A 20,879-nucleotide genomic window follows, 5' to 3' on the forward strand; every position below is an offset into this window, starting at 1 on the left:
GACGGGCGGATCACGAGGTCAGGAGATCGAGACTAGCCTGGCTAACACGGTGAAACCCCGTCTCTACTAAAAAAATACAAAAAACTAGCCGGGCGAGGTGGCGGGCGCCTGTAGTCCCAGCTACTCGGGAGGCTGAGGCAGGAGAATGGCGTAGACCCGGGAGGCGGAGCTTGCAGTGAGCTGAGATCCGGCCACTGCACTCCAGCCTGGGCGACAGAGCGAGACTCCGTCTCAAAAAAAAAAAAAAAAAAGCTAAGAGCTCTTTCCTACTGATTCATAATCAATTTATTTCTCATCTTTATTGGTCGCTTTCTTTCCTCATTATTTAATATATGACTTATATGGGTTTTTTTTTGGGATTTTGCAGTATCTAGGAATATAAATCACTATTATTTTATTGTAGGGGCGCAGATCTCTCTGCTTTGGTAAGAGAAGCTTCTATCTGTGCCCTAAGACAGGAAATGGCAAGACAGAAGAGTGGAAATGAAAAAGGTACGATTCTCTCCAGAATCTCTCAATTCTGATTATGATACTGTTGCCCTGGAAAATGACCATTTTCTAGTGTCTATTATCTATGATACTAAAGCTAACGTTTTTCTAATGAGACTGTTAGAATCTGTTCTAAAATATTAGGTAACCTCTGTTGCTGACAATTATAATAATAGCAAAGTTATTTAGTACTGCTCTAATAAAGAGTACTGTCCCTATAGGCAAATGGATCCATTCACTGTCTTCATCATGAGTTTGGGCTGCGTATCAATTCTGGAAAACCTTATTCTTTTGCTAAGGTGATATCTACTTACCTGTTAAAATGCGGCCTAAATTGGAGATCTTAGAAAATACAGAAGATAAGTGAAATTTAGAATAACTTTCCATATATTGAGACTTTCCTTTCAAAATACAAACTCTGTGTATTGTATTATGTGATGCTTTGGGGTCATCTCAACAGCTTTGCACCATCCTTCACATTTGACGGTGTCTTTAATTTTGCTATTTGAGTGCATATGCGGAAAAAAAATTGTCTGCTGTGTGTGGTGACTCACATCTGTAATCCCAGCACTTTGGGAAGCTGAGGCAGGAGGATTGCTTGAGCCCAGGAGTTTGAGAGCAGCCTGCATGAAAAACCAAGACGCCGGCCGGGCGCGGTGGCTCACGCCTGTAATCCCAGCACTTTGGGAGGCCGAGGCGGGCGGATCACAAGGTCAGGAGATCGAGACCACGGTGAAACCCCGTCTCTACTAAAAATACAAAAAATTAGCCGGGCGCGGTTGTGGGCGCCTGTAGTCCCAGCTACTCGGGAGGCTGAGGCAGGAGAATGGCGTGAACCCGGGAGGCGGAGCTTGCAGTGAGCCGAGATCGCGCCACTGCACTCCAGCCTGGGCGACAGAGCAAGACTCCGTCTCAAAAAAAAAAAAAAAAAAAAAAAAAAAAAGAAAAACCAAGACGCCATCTCTATAAAAAATTTAAAAAATTAAACTGGCATGGTGGTACATGCCTATAGTCCTAACTTCTTGGGAGAGTGAGGCCCAGGAGTTTGAGGCTGCAATGAGCTATGATTGCACCACTGCACTCCAGCCTGAGTGACAGAGCAAAACCCTGTCTCTTTTTTTTTTTTTTCCGGACATGGAGTCTTGCTCTGTCGCCCAGGCTGGAGTGCAGTGCCACGATCTGGCTCACTGCAACCTCCACCTCCTGGTTCAAGCGATTCTCCTGCCTCAGTCTCCCGAGTAACTGGGATTGCAGGCGTGTGCCACCACACCCAGTTAATTTTTTTTTATATTTTTAGTAGAAACGGGGTTTCACCATATTGGTCAGGCTGGTCTCAAACTCATCTCATTATCCACCCACCTCGGCCTCCCAAAGTGCTGGGATTATAAGCCTGAGCCACCACACCCGACCTAAAGCTCCCTTCTAATCCAGTGCTGAGATATTTTATATATAAAATATTCTATGATATTATGGTTCCATAAGATCTCATTGTGTGTTGCATACTCTTAAATATTAATACTATGGAATCCTACATTCTATTCCCAGTTAAATTTATTTGAATTATCTGAGTAATTCTGGTTCTTCTTCATAAACATCACCATTAAGTTAAACAATGCAAAGAGACCTACAAAAAGTACCAACTTATGAGTGGCAGGTCTCTTTGGGTGGTTTTGGATTAAAATCTGATGAGCAGAATATATCTGGCTAGAATACTGTTCTGAAAAAGAATAGAGCCCATCTCAACACTGATCTCTTTAGTGGACCCCTTGAAAGCTTCGAAGTCTTTCTTTTTTTTTTATTTTTTTTTGAGACGGAGTCTCGCTCTGTCGCCCAAGCTGGAGTGCAGTGGCCGGATCTCAGCTCACTGCAAGCTCCGCCTCCCAGGTTCACGCCATTCTCCTGCCTCAGCCTCCCAAGTAGCTGGGACTACAGGCGCCCACCACCTCGCCTGGCTAGTTTTTTGTATTTTCTTTTTTAGTAGAGACGGGGGTTTCACTGGGTTAGCCAGGATGGTCTCGATCTCCTGACCTCGTGATCCGCCCGTCTTGGCCTCCCAAAGTGCTGGGATTACAGGCTTGAGCCACCGCGCCCGGCCAACTTCGAAGTCTTTCAGAGGAAGTTAAGTTCTAAGTCGGTTAGCATACCATACTGAGATGTGTATATTTGTGCATTTGCTCCATAGGTGAACTCAAGATTAGTCATAAGCATTTTGAAGAAGCTTTCAAGAAAGTAAGATCATCTATATCAAAAAAGGTAAGCAATGCTGTTAAATGTATAAAAGAAACTAGAATTTTAGACCAGTAGATATGACCTCATGAATTAAACTCTTTTACAGATTGTTTTGTATACTACTTCTACTTCCTAAAAAAATAAATTACATGGTTCATTTTGATCTGAAAACAAGCAAAATAATTGCCTTTGTGAGAATGTTCTTGAGAGATTTTAATTTTATATGTTTCTTAGGGACTGGAGCACAGTTTTCCTAACTAGATTCTCTAACAACTATTTATTCAGAGAGAGAATGACCTCTTATGCCTCCACAATCTCAGAATTTTTAATCATCTAATTCAAGTATCTTTGACCTACTCTACCCTTTTTGACAAATGGGTTTGTATTTTTTTTTTTTTTTTTTTTGAGACAGAGTCTCGCTCTGTCGCCCAGGCTGGAGTGCAGTGGCCAGATCTCAGCTCACTGCAAGCTCCGCCTCCCGGGTTCCCGCCATTCTCCTGCCTCAGCCTCCCGAGTAGCTGGGACTACAGGCGCCCGCCACCTCGCCCGGCTAGTTTTTTGTATTTTTTTAGTAGAGACGGGGTTTCACCGTGTTAGCCAGGATGGTCTCGATCTCCCGACCTCGTGATCCGCCCGTCTCGGCCTCCCAAAGTGCTGGGATTACAGGCTTGAGCCACCGCGCCCGGCCATGGCTTTGTATTTCTTGGAGCTAGACTGTACCCAAACTAAGCCACAGGGACTTACCCATACATTTCAGGGAAATAAAAACATCTTCACCATAGGTGGGAGAAGGGTTAAAAAAAATCACTCTGGAGCTGGGCACAGTGGCCCATGCCTGTTATCTCAGCTACTCAGGAGGCAGAGGTGGGAGAATGGCTGGAGCCTAGGAGTTCAAGATCAGCCTGGGAAACATGGTGAGACCCTGTCTCTACAAAAAAAATTAAAACTTAGCCAGACATGGTGGCATGCCCCTATAGTCCCAGCTACTTAGGAGGTTGAGGCAGAAGGATTACTTGAGCCCAGGAGGTTGAGGCTACATTGAGCCACGATCACACCATTGTACTCCAGCCTCAGTTACAGAACAAAGCCTTGTCTCAAAAACAAACAAACACAGAAGAAAAACACACTTCAAGTATTTCTTTGGGATAAATACACAGGAGTGGAATTGCCACCCAATATTTAAAATGTTAATTTGCCAGGCGTGGTGGCTCACACCTGTAATCCTGGCACTTTGGGAGGCTGAGGTGGGCAGATCACGAAGTCAGGAGTTCGAGACCAACCTGGCCAATATAGTGAAATCCCATCTCTACTAAAAATACAAAAATTAGCTGGGTGTGGTGGTGCACACCTGTAGTCCTAGCTACTTGGGAGGCTGAGGCAGAAGAATCACTTGAACCTGGGAGGCAGAGGTTGCAATGAGCCAAGATCGTACCACTGCATGCCAGCCTAGGCGACAGATCAAGACTCAGTCTCAAAAAAAAAAAAAAAAAAAAAAAAAAATTTAATTTGACCACAGTGAGATTCTACTACACACCTACCACAATGACTAAAATTTAAAAGACTGGCAACACTAAATAGTGGCAAGGATATGAAACAGCTGGAACTTTTTTTTGTTTGTTTTTGAGACAAGAGTTTTGCTCTTGTTGCCCAGGCTGGAGTGCAATGGCATGATCGCAACTCACCCCAACCTCTCCTGGGTTCAAGCTATTCTCCTGCCTCAGCCTCCTGAGTAGCTGGGATTACAGGCATGCGCCACCATGCCCGGCTGATTTTTTGTATTTTTAGTAGAGAAAGGGTTTCTTCATGTTGTTCAGGCCGGTCTCCAACTCCCAACCTCAGGTGATTCACCTGCCTCAGCCTCCCAAAGTACTGGGTTACAGGCGTGAGCCACCAAGCCTGGCCTGGAACTCTTACACATTGTTGCTGAAAATGTAGATAAACCACACTGGAAAACATTCTGGCAATTTCTTTTTTTTTTTTTTTTTGAGACGGTGTCTCGCTCTGTCGCCCAGGCTGGAGTGCAGTGGTGCGATCTCTGCTCACTGCCAGCTCTGCCTCCCAGGTTCACACCACTCTCCTGCCTCAGCCTCCTGAGTAGCTGGGACTACAGACGCCCGCCACCACGCCTGGCTAATTTTTTTGTATTTTTAGTAGAGACGGGGTTTCACCGTGTTAGCCAGGATGGTCTCAATCTCCTGACCTCATGATCCGCCCATCTCGGCCTCCAAAAGTGCAGGGATTACAGGCCTGAGCCACCGCGCCCGGCCCATTCTGGCAATTTCTTATGAACAGTAATATAGTGTAAGAAGCTTCTACTTTCCCGGCCTGGCACAGTGGCTCATGTTGCAGCACACCAACATTTTACATGTATATATATGTAACAAACCTGCATGTTGTGCACATGTACCCTAGAACTTAAAGTATAAAAAAAAAAAGAAAAGAAACCCCATCTCTACTAAAGTACAAAAACTTTGCCAGGCATGGTGGTGCACACCTGTAGTCCCAGCTACTCAGGAGACTGAGGCAGTGGAATCCCTTGAACCTGGGAGGCAGAGATTGCAGTGAGCCGAGATTGCGCCACTGCACTCCAGCCTGGACAACAGAGACTCTGTCTCAAAAAGAGAAGCTTCTGCTTTTGCCTCCTTTCCATCTGGATTCAGTGTAGTTTAGAATTGTGCTTTCTTCACTAATTAGATAGACATAAGAATCTTTTGACCTGATATTTTAGGAAAACTTCAGTCAACAATTGTGAGAGTCATGGGAGTCCCCTGTGGAAAGAAGCATGTATAGGACTTAGATTAGGATTTAGATGCAGGAAAGTAAAATGTCACCTCTCTTTAATAGTAAATTAGTCAGCAAGAGCTACTATGACAAAGTACCACAGACTGGGTGGCTTAAAAAATGGAAAATTTATTTTCTCACAGTTCTGGAGAGTATTGGGCAGGGTTGGTTCTTCTGGAGCCTTTGTCCTCACTGACAGCTGTCTCCTCCCAGCGTGTGCACATGCTCTTCCCTCCTGTGCCCTAATCCCCTCTTTTTGTAAGGACACCAGTCATATTGGATAAGAGTCCACCTGTATGACCTCATTTTAATCCAGTCTCCTCTACCAAGACCCTCTCTCTCCAGTTAGAATCACATTCTGAGGTCCTGCGGTGAGGACTGCAGCATGTGAATTTTGGGGGGCACCATTCAGCCCATAGCAAGCAGTGATGGGCTCTGTATTCTGTGTTCTCCCTCCTTACAGGATCAAATCATGTATGAACGTTTGCAGGAGTCCCTCAGCCGGTGACGTCTCCAGCAGCTGGCTTAGAGGAGCCCATCAAGCTGGCAGAGAATCCCCCACACGCTCTGAAGGACCTGCTTTCAGCTGGACACAGGTGCGGCCTCATGTAAATATTTTATTTTCAAGTGAATGAGGCCAAGCTGAAGCTGAAGATTCTTCCCATCTGGCCAGCCTTGTGTGAAAATGCCTTCTTCCTCTTTAAGAAAAGGAAAATTTTTAAACTGCTGAAATAAAATGACTGTTACATTTTTCAAATAAAACTTTTACTTTGAACTATTTTGACTATACAGAAAAGGTACACAGAACTCCTTCCCCGCCCTCTGCAACCATCTCCTACATAACCCTTCATCAAAGTCAGGAAATTAATACATGGAAACATCGCTGCCATCTCCATTCAGTCCTCCTCCATTCAAGTTTCTCTAGTTGTCCTGATAATGGCCTTTAAAACAGGTCCCTATCCCCAGGTTGGAGACCGGTACCTATCTGTCTCCTGTTAGGAACCAGGACGTACAGTGGGAGGTTAGTGGTGGGCAAGCGAGCATTACTGCCTTAGCTCCACCTCCTGGTAGATCAGCGGCAGCATTAGACTTTCATAGAAGCGTGAACCCTATTGTGAACTGTGCACTTGAGGGACCTAGGCTGTACGCTCCTTATGAGAATCTTATGCCTGATGATCTGAGGTGGAACAGTTTCTTTCTGAAACCACCTCCCCCAGCCCCATCTGAGGGAAAATTATCTTCCATGAAACCAGTGCCTGGTGCCAAAAAGGTTGGGGACCGCTGCTTTAAAAGGAGGCCACTGCAGTTAGTTGCTACGTTCTTTAATCTCTTTTTTTTTTTTTGAGACGGAGTCTCGCTCTGCCGCCCAGGCTGGAGTGCAGTGGCCGGATCTCAGCTCACTGTAAGCTCCGCCTCCCGGGTTCACGCCATTCTCCTGCCTCAGCCTCCCGAGTAGCTGGGACTACAAGCGCCCGCCACCTCGCCGGGCTAGTTTTCTGTATTTTTTAGTAGAGACGGGGTTTCACGGTATCAGCCAGGATGGTCTCGATCTCCTGACCTCGTGATCCACCCGTCTCGGCCTCCCAAAGTGCTGGGATTACAGGCTTGAGCCACCGCGCCTGGCGAATCTCTTTTAAGTGTGGAACAGTTCTTCAGGTTTGACTTTTGACACTTGTGAAGGTTTCAGGCCAGTTACTTTGTCAAATGCCTTCAGTGAGAATGTGTCTGATGTTTTCCTTGTGATTACACTCAAGTTATGCATCTTTGGCAGATTACAAAGTGACACTGTGCACTCCTCATGTGGCATGCGATTTCAGTTTGTCGTTACTCATGATGTTCACTGTGATCACTTAAGGTAGTTCTACCAGGCTTCTCACACTATAAAGTTACTCCTCACTCTTTTTTTTCACTTTGTAATGTATGTGTATTTTATGGGAAGTTACTTTGAAACTCTATATAGTCCATTCCTCATCAAACTCAAGTATTACTATTTTTTAATATATTATCTTTTATTATCATTATGATATTCAAACTGTCCCAGATTTGACTCTCCTTTGGCCTCTATATATGTCTGATGAGTCCCTAGGCAATACTTTGTAAAGGGCTTGATTTTTGCTGTGTTTAATCTCAACTTGTCATTTACGGTGTTGCTCACAATATATGCTGAAGCTATATATAGATGGGTCTGGTTACCTACTTTTCTTTCTTCTTAAATTTTTACTTCACTTCATTCTACAGAAATTTTTAGGCTGCTTTTAAGAATGTGGGCCAGGCACAGTGGCACATGCCTGTAATCCTAGCATTTTCGGGAGGCCTAAGTGGGAGGATCACTTGAGTTCAGGAGTTTGAGACCAGCCTGGGCAACATAGTAAGACCCCCATCTCTACAAAAAAAAAAAAAATTTTTTTTACAAGGCCAGGCACGGTGGCTTATGCCTGTAATCCCAGCACTAGGCCAAGGCAGGCAGATCGCCTGAGGTCAGAGTTCTTGACCAACCTGGCCAACTTGGTGAAACCCCATCTCTACTAAAAATATGAAATTTAGGCCGGGCGCGGTGGCTCAAGCCTGTAATCCCAGCACTTTGGGAGGCCGAGACGGGCGGATCACGAGGTCAGGAGATCGAGACCATCCTGGCTAACACGGTGAAACCCCGTCTCTACTAAAAAATACAAAAAACTAGCCGGGCGAGGTGGCGGGTGCCTGTAGTCCCAGCTACTCGGGAGGCTGAGGCAGGAGAATGGCGTAAACCCGGGAGGCGGAGCTTGCAGTGAGCTGAGATCCGGCCACTGTACTCCAGCCTGGACCACAAAGCGAGACTCCGTCTCAAAAAAAAAAAAAAAAAAAAAAAAAAAAAATATGAAATTTAGCCGGGTTTGGTGGCAGGCACCTGTAATCACAGCTACTCAGGAAGCTGAGGCAGGAGAATCGCATGAACCTGGGAGGCAGAGGTTGCAGTGAGCCAAGATGGCACCATTGCACTCCAGCCTGGGCAACAGAGCGAGACTTGGTCTCAAAAAAAAGGAAAAAAAAAAGTTTACAAAAATGTGATGAAAAAATGTTACTAAACGCAAATCAGAGTTGCAAAGGTCAATAAAACACAGTCCTTTTTTTTTTTGAGGCAGAGTCTAGCTCTGTTGCCCAGGCTGGAGTACAGTGGCGCAATCTCAGCTCACTGCAAGCTCTACCTCCCAGGTTCAGGCCATTCTCCTGCCTCAGCCTCCTGAGTAGCTGGGACTACAGGTGCCCACCACCACGCCTGGCTAATTGTTTGTATTTTTAGTAGAGACGGGGTTTCACCATGTTAGCTAATATGGTCTCGATCTCCAGACCACGTGATCCGCCTGCCTTGGCCTCCCAAAGTGCTGGGATTACAGGCCTGAGCCACTGTGCCCGGCTGACACAGTCCTTTTTTTGAGGAGTTCACAGAAGGATTCAGACATCTCAGCAGAGTATGACCATGCCCAGTGAAAGGGCATGAAGAAGAGGGTACCTTAGGACACCAGAAGAAGGAGCACCAAAAAAGAAAACAAAGGCAAATCAGGATCACATACTAAAGGTAGGTGATTAAGAATGAAGGGAAGCTGGGTGCGATGGCTCAGGCCTATAATCCCAACACTTCAGGAGGCCGAGGCGGATGGATCACAAGGTCAAGAAATCAAGACCATCCTGATCAACATGGTGAAACCCCGTCTCTACTAAGAATACGAAAATTAGCTGGGTGTGGTGGCACGCACCTGTAGTCCCAGCTACTCGGGAGGCTGAGGCAGGAGAATTGCTTGAACTGTACTCCAGCCTGGTGACAGAGTGAGACTCTGTCTCAAAAAAAAAAAAAAATTGAAGGGAAAATTGGAATATGCACCAGCAGGTCTTAAATTTGAGGAGTAGATTGGACTCTGCTTGACATCCACCCAATCCTGAGAAACACAGGTATATCATAGATGTGGGTTATGAGAAAAAGCAAAAATCTTCTTGACAATTAAATGTTAGGTCTAAGTATCCAACTTGCTGGTAGTTTAGCTTAACCTCGACATAAAATTTAGAGTGCATAAGAGAGCAGACTGGCTGTGTGTTCGTTGGCTTTGCCAGTCAGGTATGGTACAGGTTGAACAGCAGGCAGATACTGCGACAGCTAGTGTGACAGCGGATGTTGCCAGCACTTCTGCAAATGGAAGGGAAGATCATATTTTTCAGCATGATCTGTGTACTACACACTGCCAAATGTTATCTTCTTTAACACTCCCAACTCGTACTAGGGATCAAAGAGCATTATCCCCATTTCATCAAAAAGAAAAAGGTTCAGAGCTTGTTCAAGGGGACTCGCGGAACAGTCAATTCTGGTCTACGGTGGTCTAACTTTTATTTCTTTTATTGAAAAAGATCCAGTCCTCTGTTCAGAAACTCCCGGAATTATATCCTCTGTCAAAGATTTAGCCATTTCATTAAACACTTTGTACTGAGCATTACTGACATAATGGTGAACAAACTCAGAACTTAATGCCCAGTGTGGTGTGTGTGGCAGAGAGCTTATCGCCCCATAATGTCCATTCTTTCCTTCTACCTTTTAGTAAGAAGGGCTCTTGCTGCCAGGAAAGTGACTAACGAAACATCTGGCTAGTATAATATAAACAGAAGTGATGGGAACAGCTTCTGGTTACATCCTTATAAGGAAGTGACTTGGGTTGCATTAACCCATCATTAACTCAGGGCAGCCTACATTAAACTCACACACCTTCTCCCAGAAGTGAAGACCCTGGCTCTGTCCTTGAAAAGTCATAATTTGTTTAAAAAAGAAGGTGCTGCCTGTCATTTTAACTCCATGCTGCCCTTCCCGGGGCTAGAGAGTGATGAGCTGATGATGAACCTGTTTTGGCCTTGTAAATGGAGACAACATCCTAGGGAATGACAAAGTAATAAAACACAAGGAACCAGGATCGTGGGCAATCCTTGTGACAGTTTCCTCACCCCTCAGATGGTCGATTTGCCTGACTTGTGTGTGTGATCTTTACGTTGCTTAAGCCATTTATATTTTGGTCTCTGTGAAAGGAGCCAAATATCCAAATTAATACAGCATTCAGACAGGTAAAGAGACAGTCACAAAACAGTGTGACAAGGGTTGAAAAGGGATAAGAATAGTCACCAAGCAAAGAGCACAGGGCAGGAGCAGCTAGTCCATAATTGGAATTGGAAAGTTCTCCCAAGAATGCAATGTGTCAGCGGAATCCTGAAGGCCAAGAAGCCGAAGGAAGGAGGTAAATGACCTGAGCAGAGAACAAAGGCCTTGACGAGGGAGGGGCTGGTGTCAGTGGGAAGAAGCAGGTGGCCTCTCACGTTTGTATGTAGGTTATTGCTGAAAACATGCTCAAGTAGTAGTTACAGGAGGATCTTATTTCCAAAAGCTAAAAATGTAAAATGCCTTATTACCCTAAAAAGTATAAGTAGATATGATTTAGGTAAAAGTATAGTACCCTATACTTTTTTTCTGTCACTATTCAAGATCTCACTGTTTGAACTCAGGAACTGAATAGATTTGGATACATTTTTTTGATAAATCCCTCACTATTTGAAATTGAACTACTCACATTCCAAAGCTGAGAAGCCAAATAGATTTGGGTGAGATGGTATTGCTTATGATTCAGACTCTAGCCTTATCGCTTTTGCTTTGGATCATGAGACTTACGCTTGTCACTATTATCAACATTCGTTTTTCATTTTCTTTTCTTTTCTTTTTTTTTTTTTGTGAGACAGAGTCTTACTCTGTTGCCCAGGCTGGAGTACAGTGGTGCGATCTTGGCTCACTGCAACCTCTGCCTCCGAGGTTCAAGGGATTCTACTGCCTCAGCCTCCCGAGTAGCTAGGATTGCAGCCACGTGCTACCACACCCGGCTAATTTTTGTATTTTTACTAGAGACGAGGTTTCACCATGTTGACCAGGCAGATCTTGAACTCCTGGACTTAAGTGATTCCCCCACCTCAGCCTCCCGAAGTGCTGGGATTACAGGTGGGAGCCACTGTGCCCGGCCAGCGGTAAGGGTTCTGTCAGTCAGTGTCTCTGTAGCACCCAGCCCAGATTCTGGCACACAGAAAGCATTGAATCAAAGTGAAGTGATTGAACTGTTCCTCAACAACATATTTGTCCAAATTAGACTGCTGGGACACAGCTCCTCCAGGTAAGAATTTTTAATGTTTGCTCACCAGGTAATAGAAGTTTGACTTTGTCATATGAGCCAGACACAGTGGCTCACTCCTATAATCCCAACACTTTGGGAGGCCGAGGCAGGCAGATCACCTGAGGTCAGGAGTTCGAGTCTAGCCAGGCCAACATGGTGAATCCCCATCCCTACTACAAATACAAAAATTAGCCAGGCATGTTGGTGTGCACCTGTAATCCCAGCTACTCAGGAGGCTGAGGCAGGAGGATCGCTTGAACCTAGGAGGCAGAGGCTGCAGTGAGCTGAGATCGTGCCATTGCACTCCAGCCTGGGCAATAAGAGCGAAACTCCGTCTCAAAAAGGAAAAAGAAGTTTGACTTTGTCATATGAAGAATGATGAAGAGCTGGGTGCGGTGGCTCACGCCTGTAATCCCAACACTTTGGGAGCCAAGGCGGGTGGATCACCTGAGCTCAGGAATTCCAGACTAGCCTGGGCAACATGATGAAAAACCCTGTTTGTACAGAAAATGCAAAACTTAGCTGGGTGTGGTTGTGACTGCCTGTAGTCCCAGCTACTTGGGAGGCTGAGGTGGGAGGATCACTTGAGCACAGAAGGTTGAGGCTGCAGTGAGCCATATTTGTGCCACTGCACTCCAGCCTGGGTGACAAAGCAAGGCCCCAAAAATAAAAACAATAAAGAGACGTGTTGGCCGGGCGCAATGGCTGGCCAAGTGCAGTGGCTCACACCTGAAATCCCAGCACTTTGGGAGGCTGAGGTGGGTGGATCACAAGATCAGGAGTTTGAGACCAGCCTGACCAACATGGTGAAACCTCGTCTCTACTAAAAATACAGAAATTAGCCAGGTGTGGTGGTGTGCATCTGTAATCCCAGCTACTTGGGAGGCTGAGGCAGGAGAATCGCTTGAACCTGGGAGGCGGAGGTTGCAGTGAACTGAGATGGTGCCACTGCACTCCAGCCTGGGCAACAGAGCAAGACTCCGTCTCAAAAAAAAGAGAGATGTGAATAGCTAAACATTCCACTCCTACATACATATAAATGAATATGCATACATATGTTCACCAAAATAGCAGCATAATTCATAATAGATCAAAACTAGAAACAATCCAAATGTTCATCAGCAGTAGAACAGATAAATGTGATGTTTTCACACACTAGAATGCAGTATGACCCAGCAGTGACAAACTGGCTGCAACAACATGGGTGACTCTCATAGATGTTGATTGAAAGAAGCCAGTTCTTGTGTGATTCTACTGATTAATATATATAAAGTTCAAAGACAAAGCCAATTGATTCCATTAGTAGGCTGATACTTAGCGAGAGGTGGTGGCTGGAAGGAAGCATGAATAAGGGCTGCCCCTGGTGTGCCAGCCATGCCCTCCTTGATCCAGGTGATGCTTATGTGGTCGTGTTTCCTTTGTGAAGATTCATCATGTTATGTGCTTATCTGGGCTCTTTTCTGCAAGTTTGTTTACTTGTGTTAAAAAGTTAACAAACTTAGCCAGGCTTGGTGGCACATGCCTGTAATCCCAGCACTTTGGGAGGACAAGGCAGGAGGATCGCTTGAGCTCAGGAGTTGGAGACCAGCCTGGGCAACATGGCGAGACCCTGTCTCTGCTAAAAATACAAAAATCAGCCAGGTGTGGTGATGTATGCCTGTAACCCCAGCTATTAGGGAGGCTGAGGCAGGAGAATCACTTGAACTGGGGAGGTGGAGGTTGCTGTGAGCCAAGATCATGCCACTGCACTCCAACCTGGGCAACAGAGCAAGACTCTGTCTCAAAAAAAAAAAAAAAAAAAAAAAGTTAACAAACTTAAGGTAAAAATTTGTATATACAGCCAGGCCCGGTGACTCACACCTGTAATCCCAGCACTCTGGGAGGCTAAGGCGGGTGGATCACGAGGTCAGGCGATCAAGACTATCCTAGCTAACATGGTGAAACCCCGTCTCCACTAAAAATACAAAAATTAGCCGGGCGTGGTGGCGGGCGCCTGTAGTCCCAGCTACTCAAGAGGCTGAGGCAGGAGAATGGCATGAACCCGGGAGGCGGAGGTTGCAGTGAGCCAAGATCCTGCCACTGCACTCCAACCTGGGCGACAGAGCAAGAGTCTGCCTCAAAAAACACATTTGTATATACATAATTCATGATTCTTCATCTGATTCTGAAGAAGTACTATAAATACATATTCTGAAAATTAAAAAAAATAGGGATATCAATGTTGAATATGTGGGCTGCTTAAAAGTAAAGAACCACATATAGTTTAGTATGCCTGGTGGATAAGTTAGCCACCCTTTCCTCCCTCTTTTTACCCTAAAACACCAGATACTTTGTTCATGCTGTTCTGTCTGTTTATGGTGAGAAACTGAGGTTGGAAAAAACAGAAGCTAAATTTATTGATTAACCCTCCACAAATGCCATTCTCTCTTTCTGGAAGAACTCCATTTGTGCACATAAGCTTCAAATATGTATGCAGCCAGCAAGGTTATCTGGATGAATGCCGCCTTCCGGGATTTTCCTTAGAAAGTATGTTGACACTGTGCAATCTGGTCCCACTACCACGTAAGCCTTACCCTTGAGCAGAGGAAAGAGAGACTCAGCAAAAGTGTTCCAAAGAACGCTTTCTTAGATGCAGAAGTAAAAAGTCCACATTATGTTGCAGCCATTCTGTCTTCCAAGGCCAAAGTCTCCAGATGGGAAAACTCCGGGGAAATTCCTGAGCTGCCCTTCCATCTCTGTCCTCATCGCTGCTCTTCCCACCTTGTTCCTCAGCACCCAAGCAAGAAATCTGACATCAGCTTCAGTTCTTCTGGTTCAGTCATTTATGATTTAGAAATGTTTCGGAAATCCATCCCCTTTGTTCTCATAGACACTGACCTAATTTCAGGCTGTCGTCACCTTTCATAACTATTACTATAGCTTCCTAGTTAATCTCCTGTTCAAATCTCTTATACACTGAAACCAGAGCTGCCTTTCCAAAATGCAAATTAATCCAGCCTAGCCAACATGGCGAAACCCCATCTCTACTAAAAATGCAAAAAATTAGCTGGGCATGTTGGTGCACGCCTGAATCCCAGCTACTTGGGAGGCTGAGGCACACGAATCACTTGAACCTAAGAGGCAGAGGTTGCAGTGAGCTGAGATTGTGCCATTGCACTCCAGCATCTGTCTCAAAAAAATAAAATAAATCCTGTCACTTCTCTAAGGAACATTCTTCAGGGGCATGAATTCATTAGTCTAATTACACACGGACTTTGTAATCTGACATCAACCCACCTTTGGTACCTGTCCCTCCTCTTTCCATGATTGGATTGATTGCCATTCCATTCCAGTGCTATGTTCTCTCACACCTCTGAGTTTGTGGTCATGATGTTCCCCCTTCCCAGAATGCCTCCTCCCTGCCGCCCACAGGGACTGCTTTGGGATTTCAATACCATTTCCTGAGCAGCGTTGCCTCCTCGCTCTGCTTTCGGCTCAGACTGCCTTCTGTGCTGACCTGGACTGACCAGCACTGATACTAGATCTGCTATTTAAGTGCTAGGCTAAAATTGACAATAGCATGTCCTCTCCTCATTTTGGCATGTATAGCACTTGACACACAATAAGAACCAAGTTACTTTTTTTTTTTTTTTTTTTGGAGATGGAGTTGCTCTGTTGCCCAGGCTGGAGTGCAGTGGTGCGATCTCGGCTCACTGCAACCTTCGCCTGCCAGGTTCAAGCAATTCTAATGCCTCGTTCTCCTGAGTAGCTGGGACTACAGGCTTGCACTGCTACGCCCGGCTAATTTTTGTATTTTTAGTAGAGACAGCGTTTCACCATGTTGACCAGGATGGTCTTGAATTCCTGACCTCAGGGGATCTACTTGCCTCGGCCTACAAAAGTGCTGGGATTACAGGCGTGAGGCACTGTGCCTGGCCAGCAAGTGACTTTTTATAATAATTGAACAACTGAATCACTTTATTCTATGACACAAAGCACAGTTAATAGTGAAGAGATCTGACGTCATTTCCACCAAACTGAGACTTCATGGCTGGCTGAAGACAAGCCGTAAGGCTTTGGAGGTGGGGCTTCTTCTGGCATTTGGTTACTGCTGGTCAGAAGCCGTTTTAGCAATACTTGTTTCGTCTCATGCTGGGGAGCCCAGGAGCCCTGAATATGGTCAAGGCATTCAAAAGAAACTTTCTAAGACCCTGGCCTACAGGAGCATTCTCTAAAACAGCTTCAAAGAAGAGATTATAGATAATTTATTACAACCAAAATTCTAATTACCTTCTTTTGTAGAGACAGGAAAATCTGCTTCCCCTTCTGGCTGATTGTGAGCCTGGTACGCAGACAATGGGTCTTCTTTTCAGATTCCAGGAAGTTTCGCTCTCTTCAACTTTCCTAAAATTAATGTTGCAGAAAGATAAATGAGTTTCACAGTAACCGAGGACTTTAGAAGTGGAGACAGTGGGTGAGGGAACTAGCATAGTCCAGGGAGCTATAGAAATGCTGTTTCACGGTGTGTAAGGAAATCAATTTTTCAAATTAAAAAGCCATATATTAGAAAAGGGGATCAGGGCCAGGCGCCATGGCTTAGCCTGTAATTCCAGCACTTTGGAAGGCCAAGGTGGGAAGATCCCTTGAAGCCAGGAATTCAAGACTAGCTTGGGCAACATAGCAAGACCCCATCTCTAAAAAAAAGAAAAAGAAAAAGAGGCCAGGTGCGGTGGCTCACGCCTGTAATTCCAGCACTTTGGGAGGCTGAGGCAGGCGGATCACCTGAGGTCAGGAGTTAGAGACCAGCCTGACCAACATGGTGAAACCCATCTCTACTAAAAATACAAAAATTAGCTGGGTGTGGTGGCATGCGCCTGTAATCCCAACTACCCAGGAGGCTGAGGCAGGAGAATCACTTGAACCCAGGAGGCGGAGGTTGCAGTGAGCTGAGGTCGTGCCACTGCACTCCAGCCTGGGCAACAGAGCGAGACTCTGCCTCAAAACAAAAAAAATACATACATACATAAAATTAAATTTAAAAATTTAAAAGATTAAAAGAAAAAGAAAAAGAATTAGCCAGTATGGTGGTGTCCCAGCTACTTGGGAGGCTGAGGCAAGAGGATTGCTTGAGCCCAGGAGATCAAGGTTGTAGTGAGCTGTGATCGTGCCACTGCTCTCCAACCTGTGTGACAGAGCGAGGCCCTGTTTCTAAAAAAATTAAAATAGGAGGTGGAGAAAAATAAAGAAAAATAAAGAAAAGGAGATGAAAAGCTAATTAATTCAACAACACTTTTTGAAGACCTACCTCATGTCTGATTTTAAAAAATTGCTTCATTTGGCCAGGTGCAGTGGATCATGCCTCTAATCCCAGCACTTTAGGAGGCCAAAACAGGAGGATCACTTGAGTCAGGAGTTTGAGACCAGCCTGAAGAACATAGTGAGACCCACATCTGTACACAAAATAAAATTAACTGGGCATCGTGGCATGTGCCATTAGTCCCAGCTGCTCAGGAGGCTGAGGTGGAAGGATTGCTTGAGCCTGGCAGGTTCAGGTTGCAGTAACCCAAGATCCCATCACTGCACTCAGGCCTGGGCAACAAGCAAGACACTTTCTTTTTTTGTTTGTTTTGTATTTTTTTGAGATGAATCTCACCCTGTCACCCAGGCAGTGGCGTGATCTCGGCTCACTGCAAACTCTGCCTCCCGGTTTCAGGCAATTCTTCTGCCTCAGCTTCCTGAGTAGCTGGGATTACAGGCACGTGCCACCACACCCAGCTAATTTTTTATATTTTTGGTAAAGATGGGGTTTCACCATGTTGACCAGGCTGGTCTCAGACTCCTGACCTCAAGTGATCCGCCTGCCTTGGCCTCCCAAAGTACTGAGATTACGGGCATGAGCCACCACACCTGGCCACAGAGCAAGACACTTTCTCAAAAAAAAATTGCTTTATTTTTCTCAGCCCACTAAGAACTTGAACATTGAAGTAACAATCTCAATGAAAGATTCTTAAATTCTTTATTGCCAGCCTCAGTTTAGTCTACTCTAGATTCATTTGTGAAGAATGAAATTATTTGTATCCACTTTAATTTGGCACCTTACATGGCACGGGTTTGGAGATTCTGTGCTTTAGCAGCCAAAATGTCACAGGCCTTGTTATTAATAGTTCCTGGTGGCATGGGATAGAGGAAAAAGACAGGTGGACTTGGAAACATTAGCTTGGCCGGGCACTGTGACTCACATCTGTAATCCCAGCACTTTGGGAGGCCAAGGCAGGCAGATCACTTGAGTACATGTGTTTGAGACCAGCCTGGGTAACATGGCAGAACCCTATCTCTACAAAAAATACAAAAAATTAGCCAGGTGTGATGGCCTGTGCCTGTAATACCAGCTACTCGGGAGGCTGAGGCAGGAGGATTACTTGAGCCCAGGAAGCAGAGGTTGCAATGACCCAAGATCGTGCCACTGCACTCCAGTCTGGGCAACACAGTAAGACTCTGTCTTGAAAATAAATAAATAGGCCAGGTGAGGTGGCTCATGCCTGTAATCCCAGCACTTTGGGAGGCCGAGGTGGGTGGATCACCTGAGGTCAGGAGTTCGAGACTAGCCTGGCCAACATGGTGAAACCCCGTCTCTACTAAAAATACAAAAATTAGCCAGGCATGGTGGTGCATGCCTGTAATCCCAGCTACTCAGGAGGCAGAGGCAGAATTGCTTGAACCCAGCAGGCAGAGGTTGCAGTGAACCGAAGTCGTGCCATTGCACTCCAGCCTGGGCAACAAGAGTGAAACTCTGTCTCAAAAATAAATAAATAAATAAATAAATAAATAAATAAGTGGCCGGGCGCAGTGGCTCATGCCTGTAATCCCAGCACTTTGGGAGGCCGAGGCGGGTGGATCACCAGGTTAGGAGTTCGAGACCAGCCTGGCCAACATGGTGAAACTCTGTCTCTACTGAAAATATAAAAATTAGCCAGGCACGGTGGCGGGCGCCTGTACTCCCAGCTACTCAGGAGGCTGAGGCGGGAGAATCGCTTGAACCTGGGAGGCAGAGGTTTCAGTGAGCCAAGATCGTGCCACTGCACTCCAGTCTGGGCAACAGAACGAGACTCCGTCTCAAAAATAAATAAATAAATAAGTGATTTTTAAATGGACAGGACGGAAGTGAAGAAATACCCATCCTCTTGTCTAGTCTGGGGAGTAACACACTTAAGAAAATGGACAGATGTTTAACTCTAGAGACATTAAAGAGCACTAACATCTCTCCTTAGGCATATAATTAGAAGCCAGTGCTTGCGTTGTAGTTTTTAAGTCCTATTGAATACTAGATAACGATGGATATGAGACGGAGTCTCGCTCTGTCACCCAGGCTGGAGTGCAGTGGCGCCATCTGGCTCACTGCAAGCTCCGCCTCCCGGGTTTACGCCATTTCCTTTCCCGAGTAGCTGGGACTACAGGCGCCCCCACACCTGTCTAGGAAATCACCGTGTTCACCAGGATGGTCTCGATCTCCTGACCTCGTGATCCGCCCGTCTCGGCCTTTGCTGGGATTACAGGCTTGCCTTGATATTTCTTTTTGACTTGTCTGAGGTTACCCTTTGATTTGTTGTTGTTGTTGTTGTTGTTGTTTTGAGATGGACTCTCACTTTGTTGCCCAGACTGGAGTGCAGCGACGTGATCTCGACTTACTGAAACCTCTGCCTCCCGGGTTCAAGCGATTCTTCTGCCTCAGCCTCCCGAGTAACTGGGAGTACAAGTGTGCACCACCAGAGCCAGCTAATTTTTATATTTTTAGTAGAGATGGGGTTTCACCAGGGTGGCCAGGCTGGTCTCAAACTCCTGACCCATGATCCGCCTGCCTCAGCCTCCCAAAGTGCTGGGATTACAGATGTGAGCCACCACACCTGGCCTGTGTTTTTTTTTTTTTTTTTTGAGACAGGGCCTCACCCTGTCACCCAGGTCGGAGTGCAATGGTGTGATATCTCAGCTCACTGCAGCGTTGACCTTCCCAGGCTCAGGTGATCCTCCCACCTCAGCCTCCCAAATAGCTGGGACCACGGGTGTGCACCACCATGCCCAGCTAATTTTTGTGTTCTTAGTAGCAACAGGGTTTCCTTGTGTTGCCCAGGCTGGCCTCGAACTCCTAAGCTCAAGCAATCCACCCACCTCAGCCTCCCAAGGTGCTGGGATTACAGGCATGAGCCACTGCTTCTGGCCTACTCTTGGATTTTATGTTGCAAAATATTACCTACGGCCGGGCACGGTGGTTCACGCCTGTAATCCCAGCACTTTGGGAGGCCAAGGCAGGAGGATCAGGAGGTCAGGAGATCCAGAGCATCCTGGCCAACATGGTGAAACCCAGGCTGTATTAAAAATACAAAAATTAGCAGGACGTGGTGGCGTATGCCTGTAATCCTAGCTACTCCGGAGGCTGAGGCAGGAGAATCACTTGAACAGGGGAGTCAGAGGTTGTAGTGAGCCGGGATCGTGCCACTGCACTCCAGCCTGGTGACAGAGAGAGATTCCATCTCAAAAAAAAAAAAAAAAAAAATTACCTACGTTAGCCACACATGGTGGCGCTTGCCTGTAATCTCAGCTACTCTGTGGCTGAGACACGAGAACCACTTGAGCCCGGGAGGCAGAGGTTGCGGTGAGCCGAGATTGCACCTCTGCACTCCAGCCTGGGTGACAGAGCGAGACTCTTTTTTTTTTTTTTTTTGAGATGAAGTCTCGCTCAGTTGCCCAGGCTGGAGGCCCCAGCGTGATCTTGCCTCACTGCAAACCCTGCCTCCCAGGTTCACGCCATTCTCCTGCCTCAGCCTCCCAAGTAGCTGGGACTACAGGTGCCTGCCAACACACCCGGCTAATTTTTTTGTATTTTTTTTTTAGTAGAGACGGTGTTTCACCGTGTTAGCCAGGATGGTCTGGATATCCTGACCTCGTGATCCGCCTGCCTCGGCCTCCCAAAGTGCTGGGATTACAGGTGTGAGCCACCACGCCTGGCCTGAGACTCTAAAAAATAAAAAAATTACCTACAGTTTCTTATCAGAATTACTGAATCATAACGCTACAAAAGTCCTTAGAGTCATCTGTGAGTGTTTCTCAGCTTGATGATGCAATAATAACTAAGAGTTTTCAAAAATATGTTACCTGGGCCTCCCTACAGACCAGTTGTATCAGAGTCTCCAGGTGGGACCTGGGCGGCTGCAGCTAGTTAAATCTCTCCAGGTGATTCCT

At 45.9% G+C, this 20,879-nt stretch overlaps 2 protein-coding genes across 5 annotated transcripts in view; one reads left to right on the forward strand and one right to left on the reverse strand.

Annotated features, from left to right (window-relative positions):
• The window catches only part of NVL (nuclear VCP like), a 106,292-nt gene extending 100,018 nt beyond the window's left edge, over positions 1 to 6,274 (forward strand). For all 4 annotated transcript variants that reach the window (XM_050760706.1, XM_050760695.1, XM_050760697.1 and 1 more), the window contains 3 exons: positions 404 to 492; positions 2,672 to 2,742; positions 5,963 to 6,274. In XM_050760706.1, coding sequence (XP_050616663.1) covers positions 404 to 492; positions 2,672 to 2,742; positions 5,963 to 6,007 — 205 coding nt within the window. In that variant the 3' untranslated portion in view covers positions 6,008 to 6,274. The remainder of the gene's footprint in view (positions 1 to 403; positions 493 to 2,671; positions 2,743 to 5,962) is intronic.
• CNIH4 (cornichon family AMPA receptor auxiliary protein 4) overlaps positions 1 to 20,879 on the reverse strand; it is a 728,363-nt gene that overhangs the window by 153,146 nt on the left and 554,338 nt on the right. The gene's annotated exons all lie outside the window — the stretch shown is intronic.

Source organism: Macaca thibetana, chromosome 1, assembly GCF_024542745.1.
Source record: "Macaca thibetana thibetana isolate TM-01 chromosome 1, ASM2454274v1, whole genome shotgun sequence".
In the NCBI taxonomy this organism is placed as follows: domain Eukaryota; kingdom Metazoa; phylum Chordata; class Mammalia; order Primates; family Cercopithecidae; genus Macaca; species Macaca thibetana.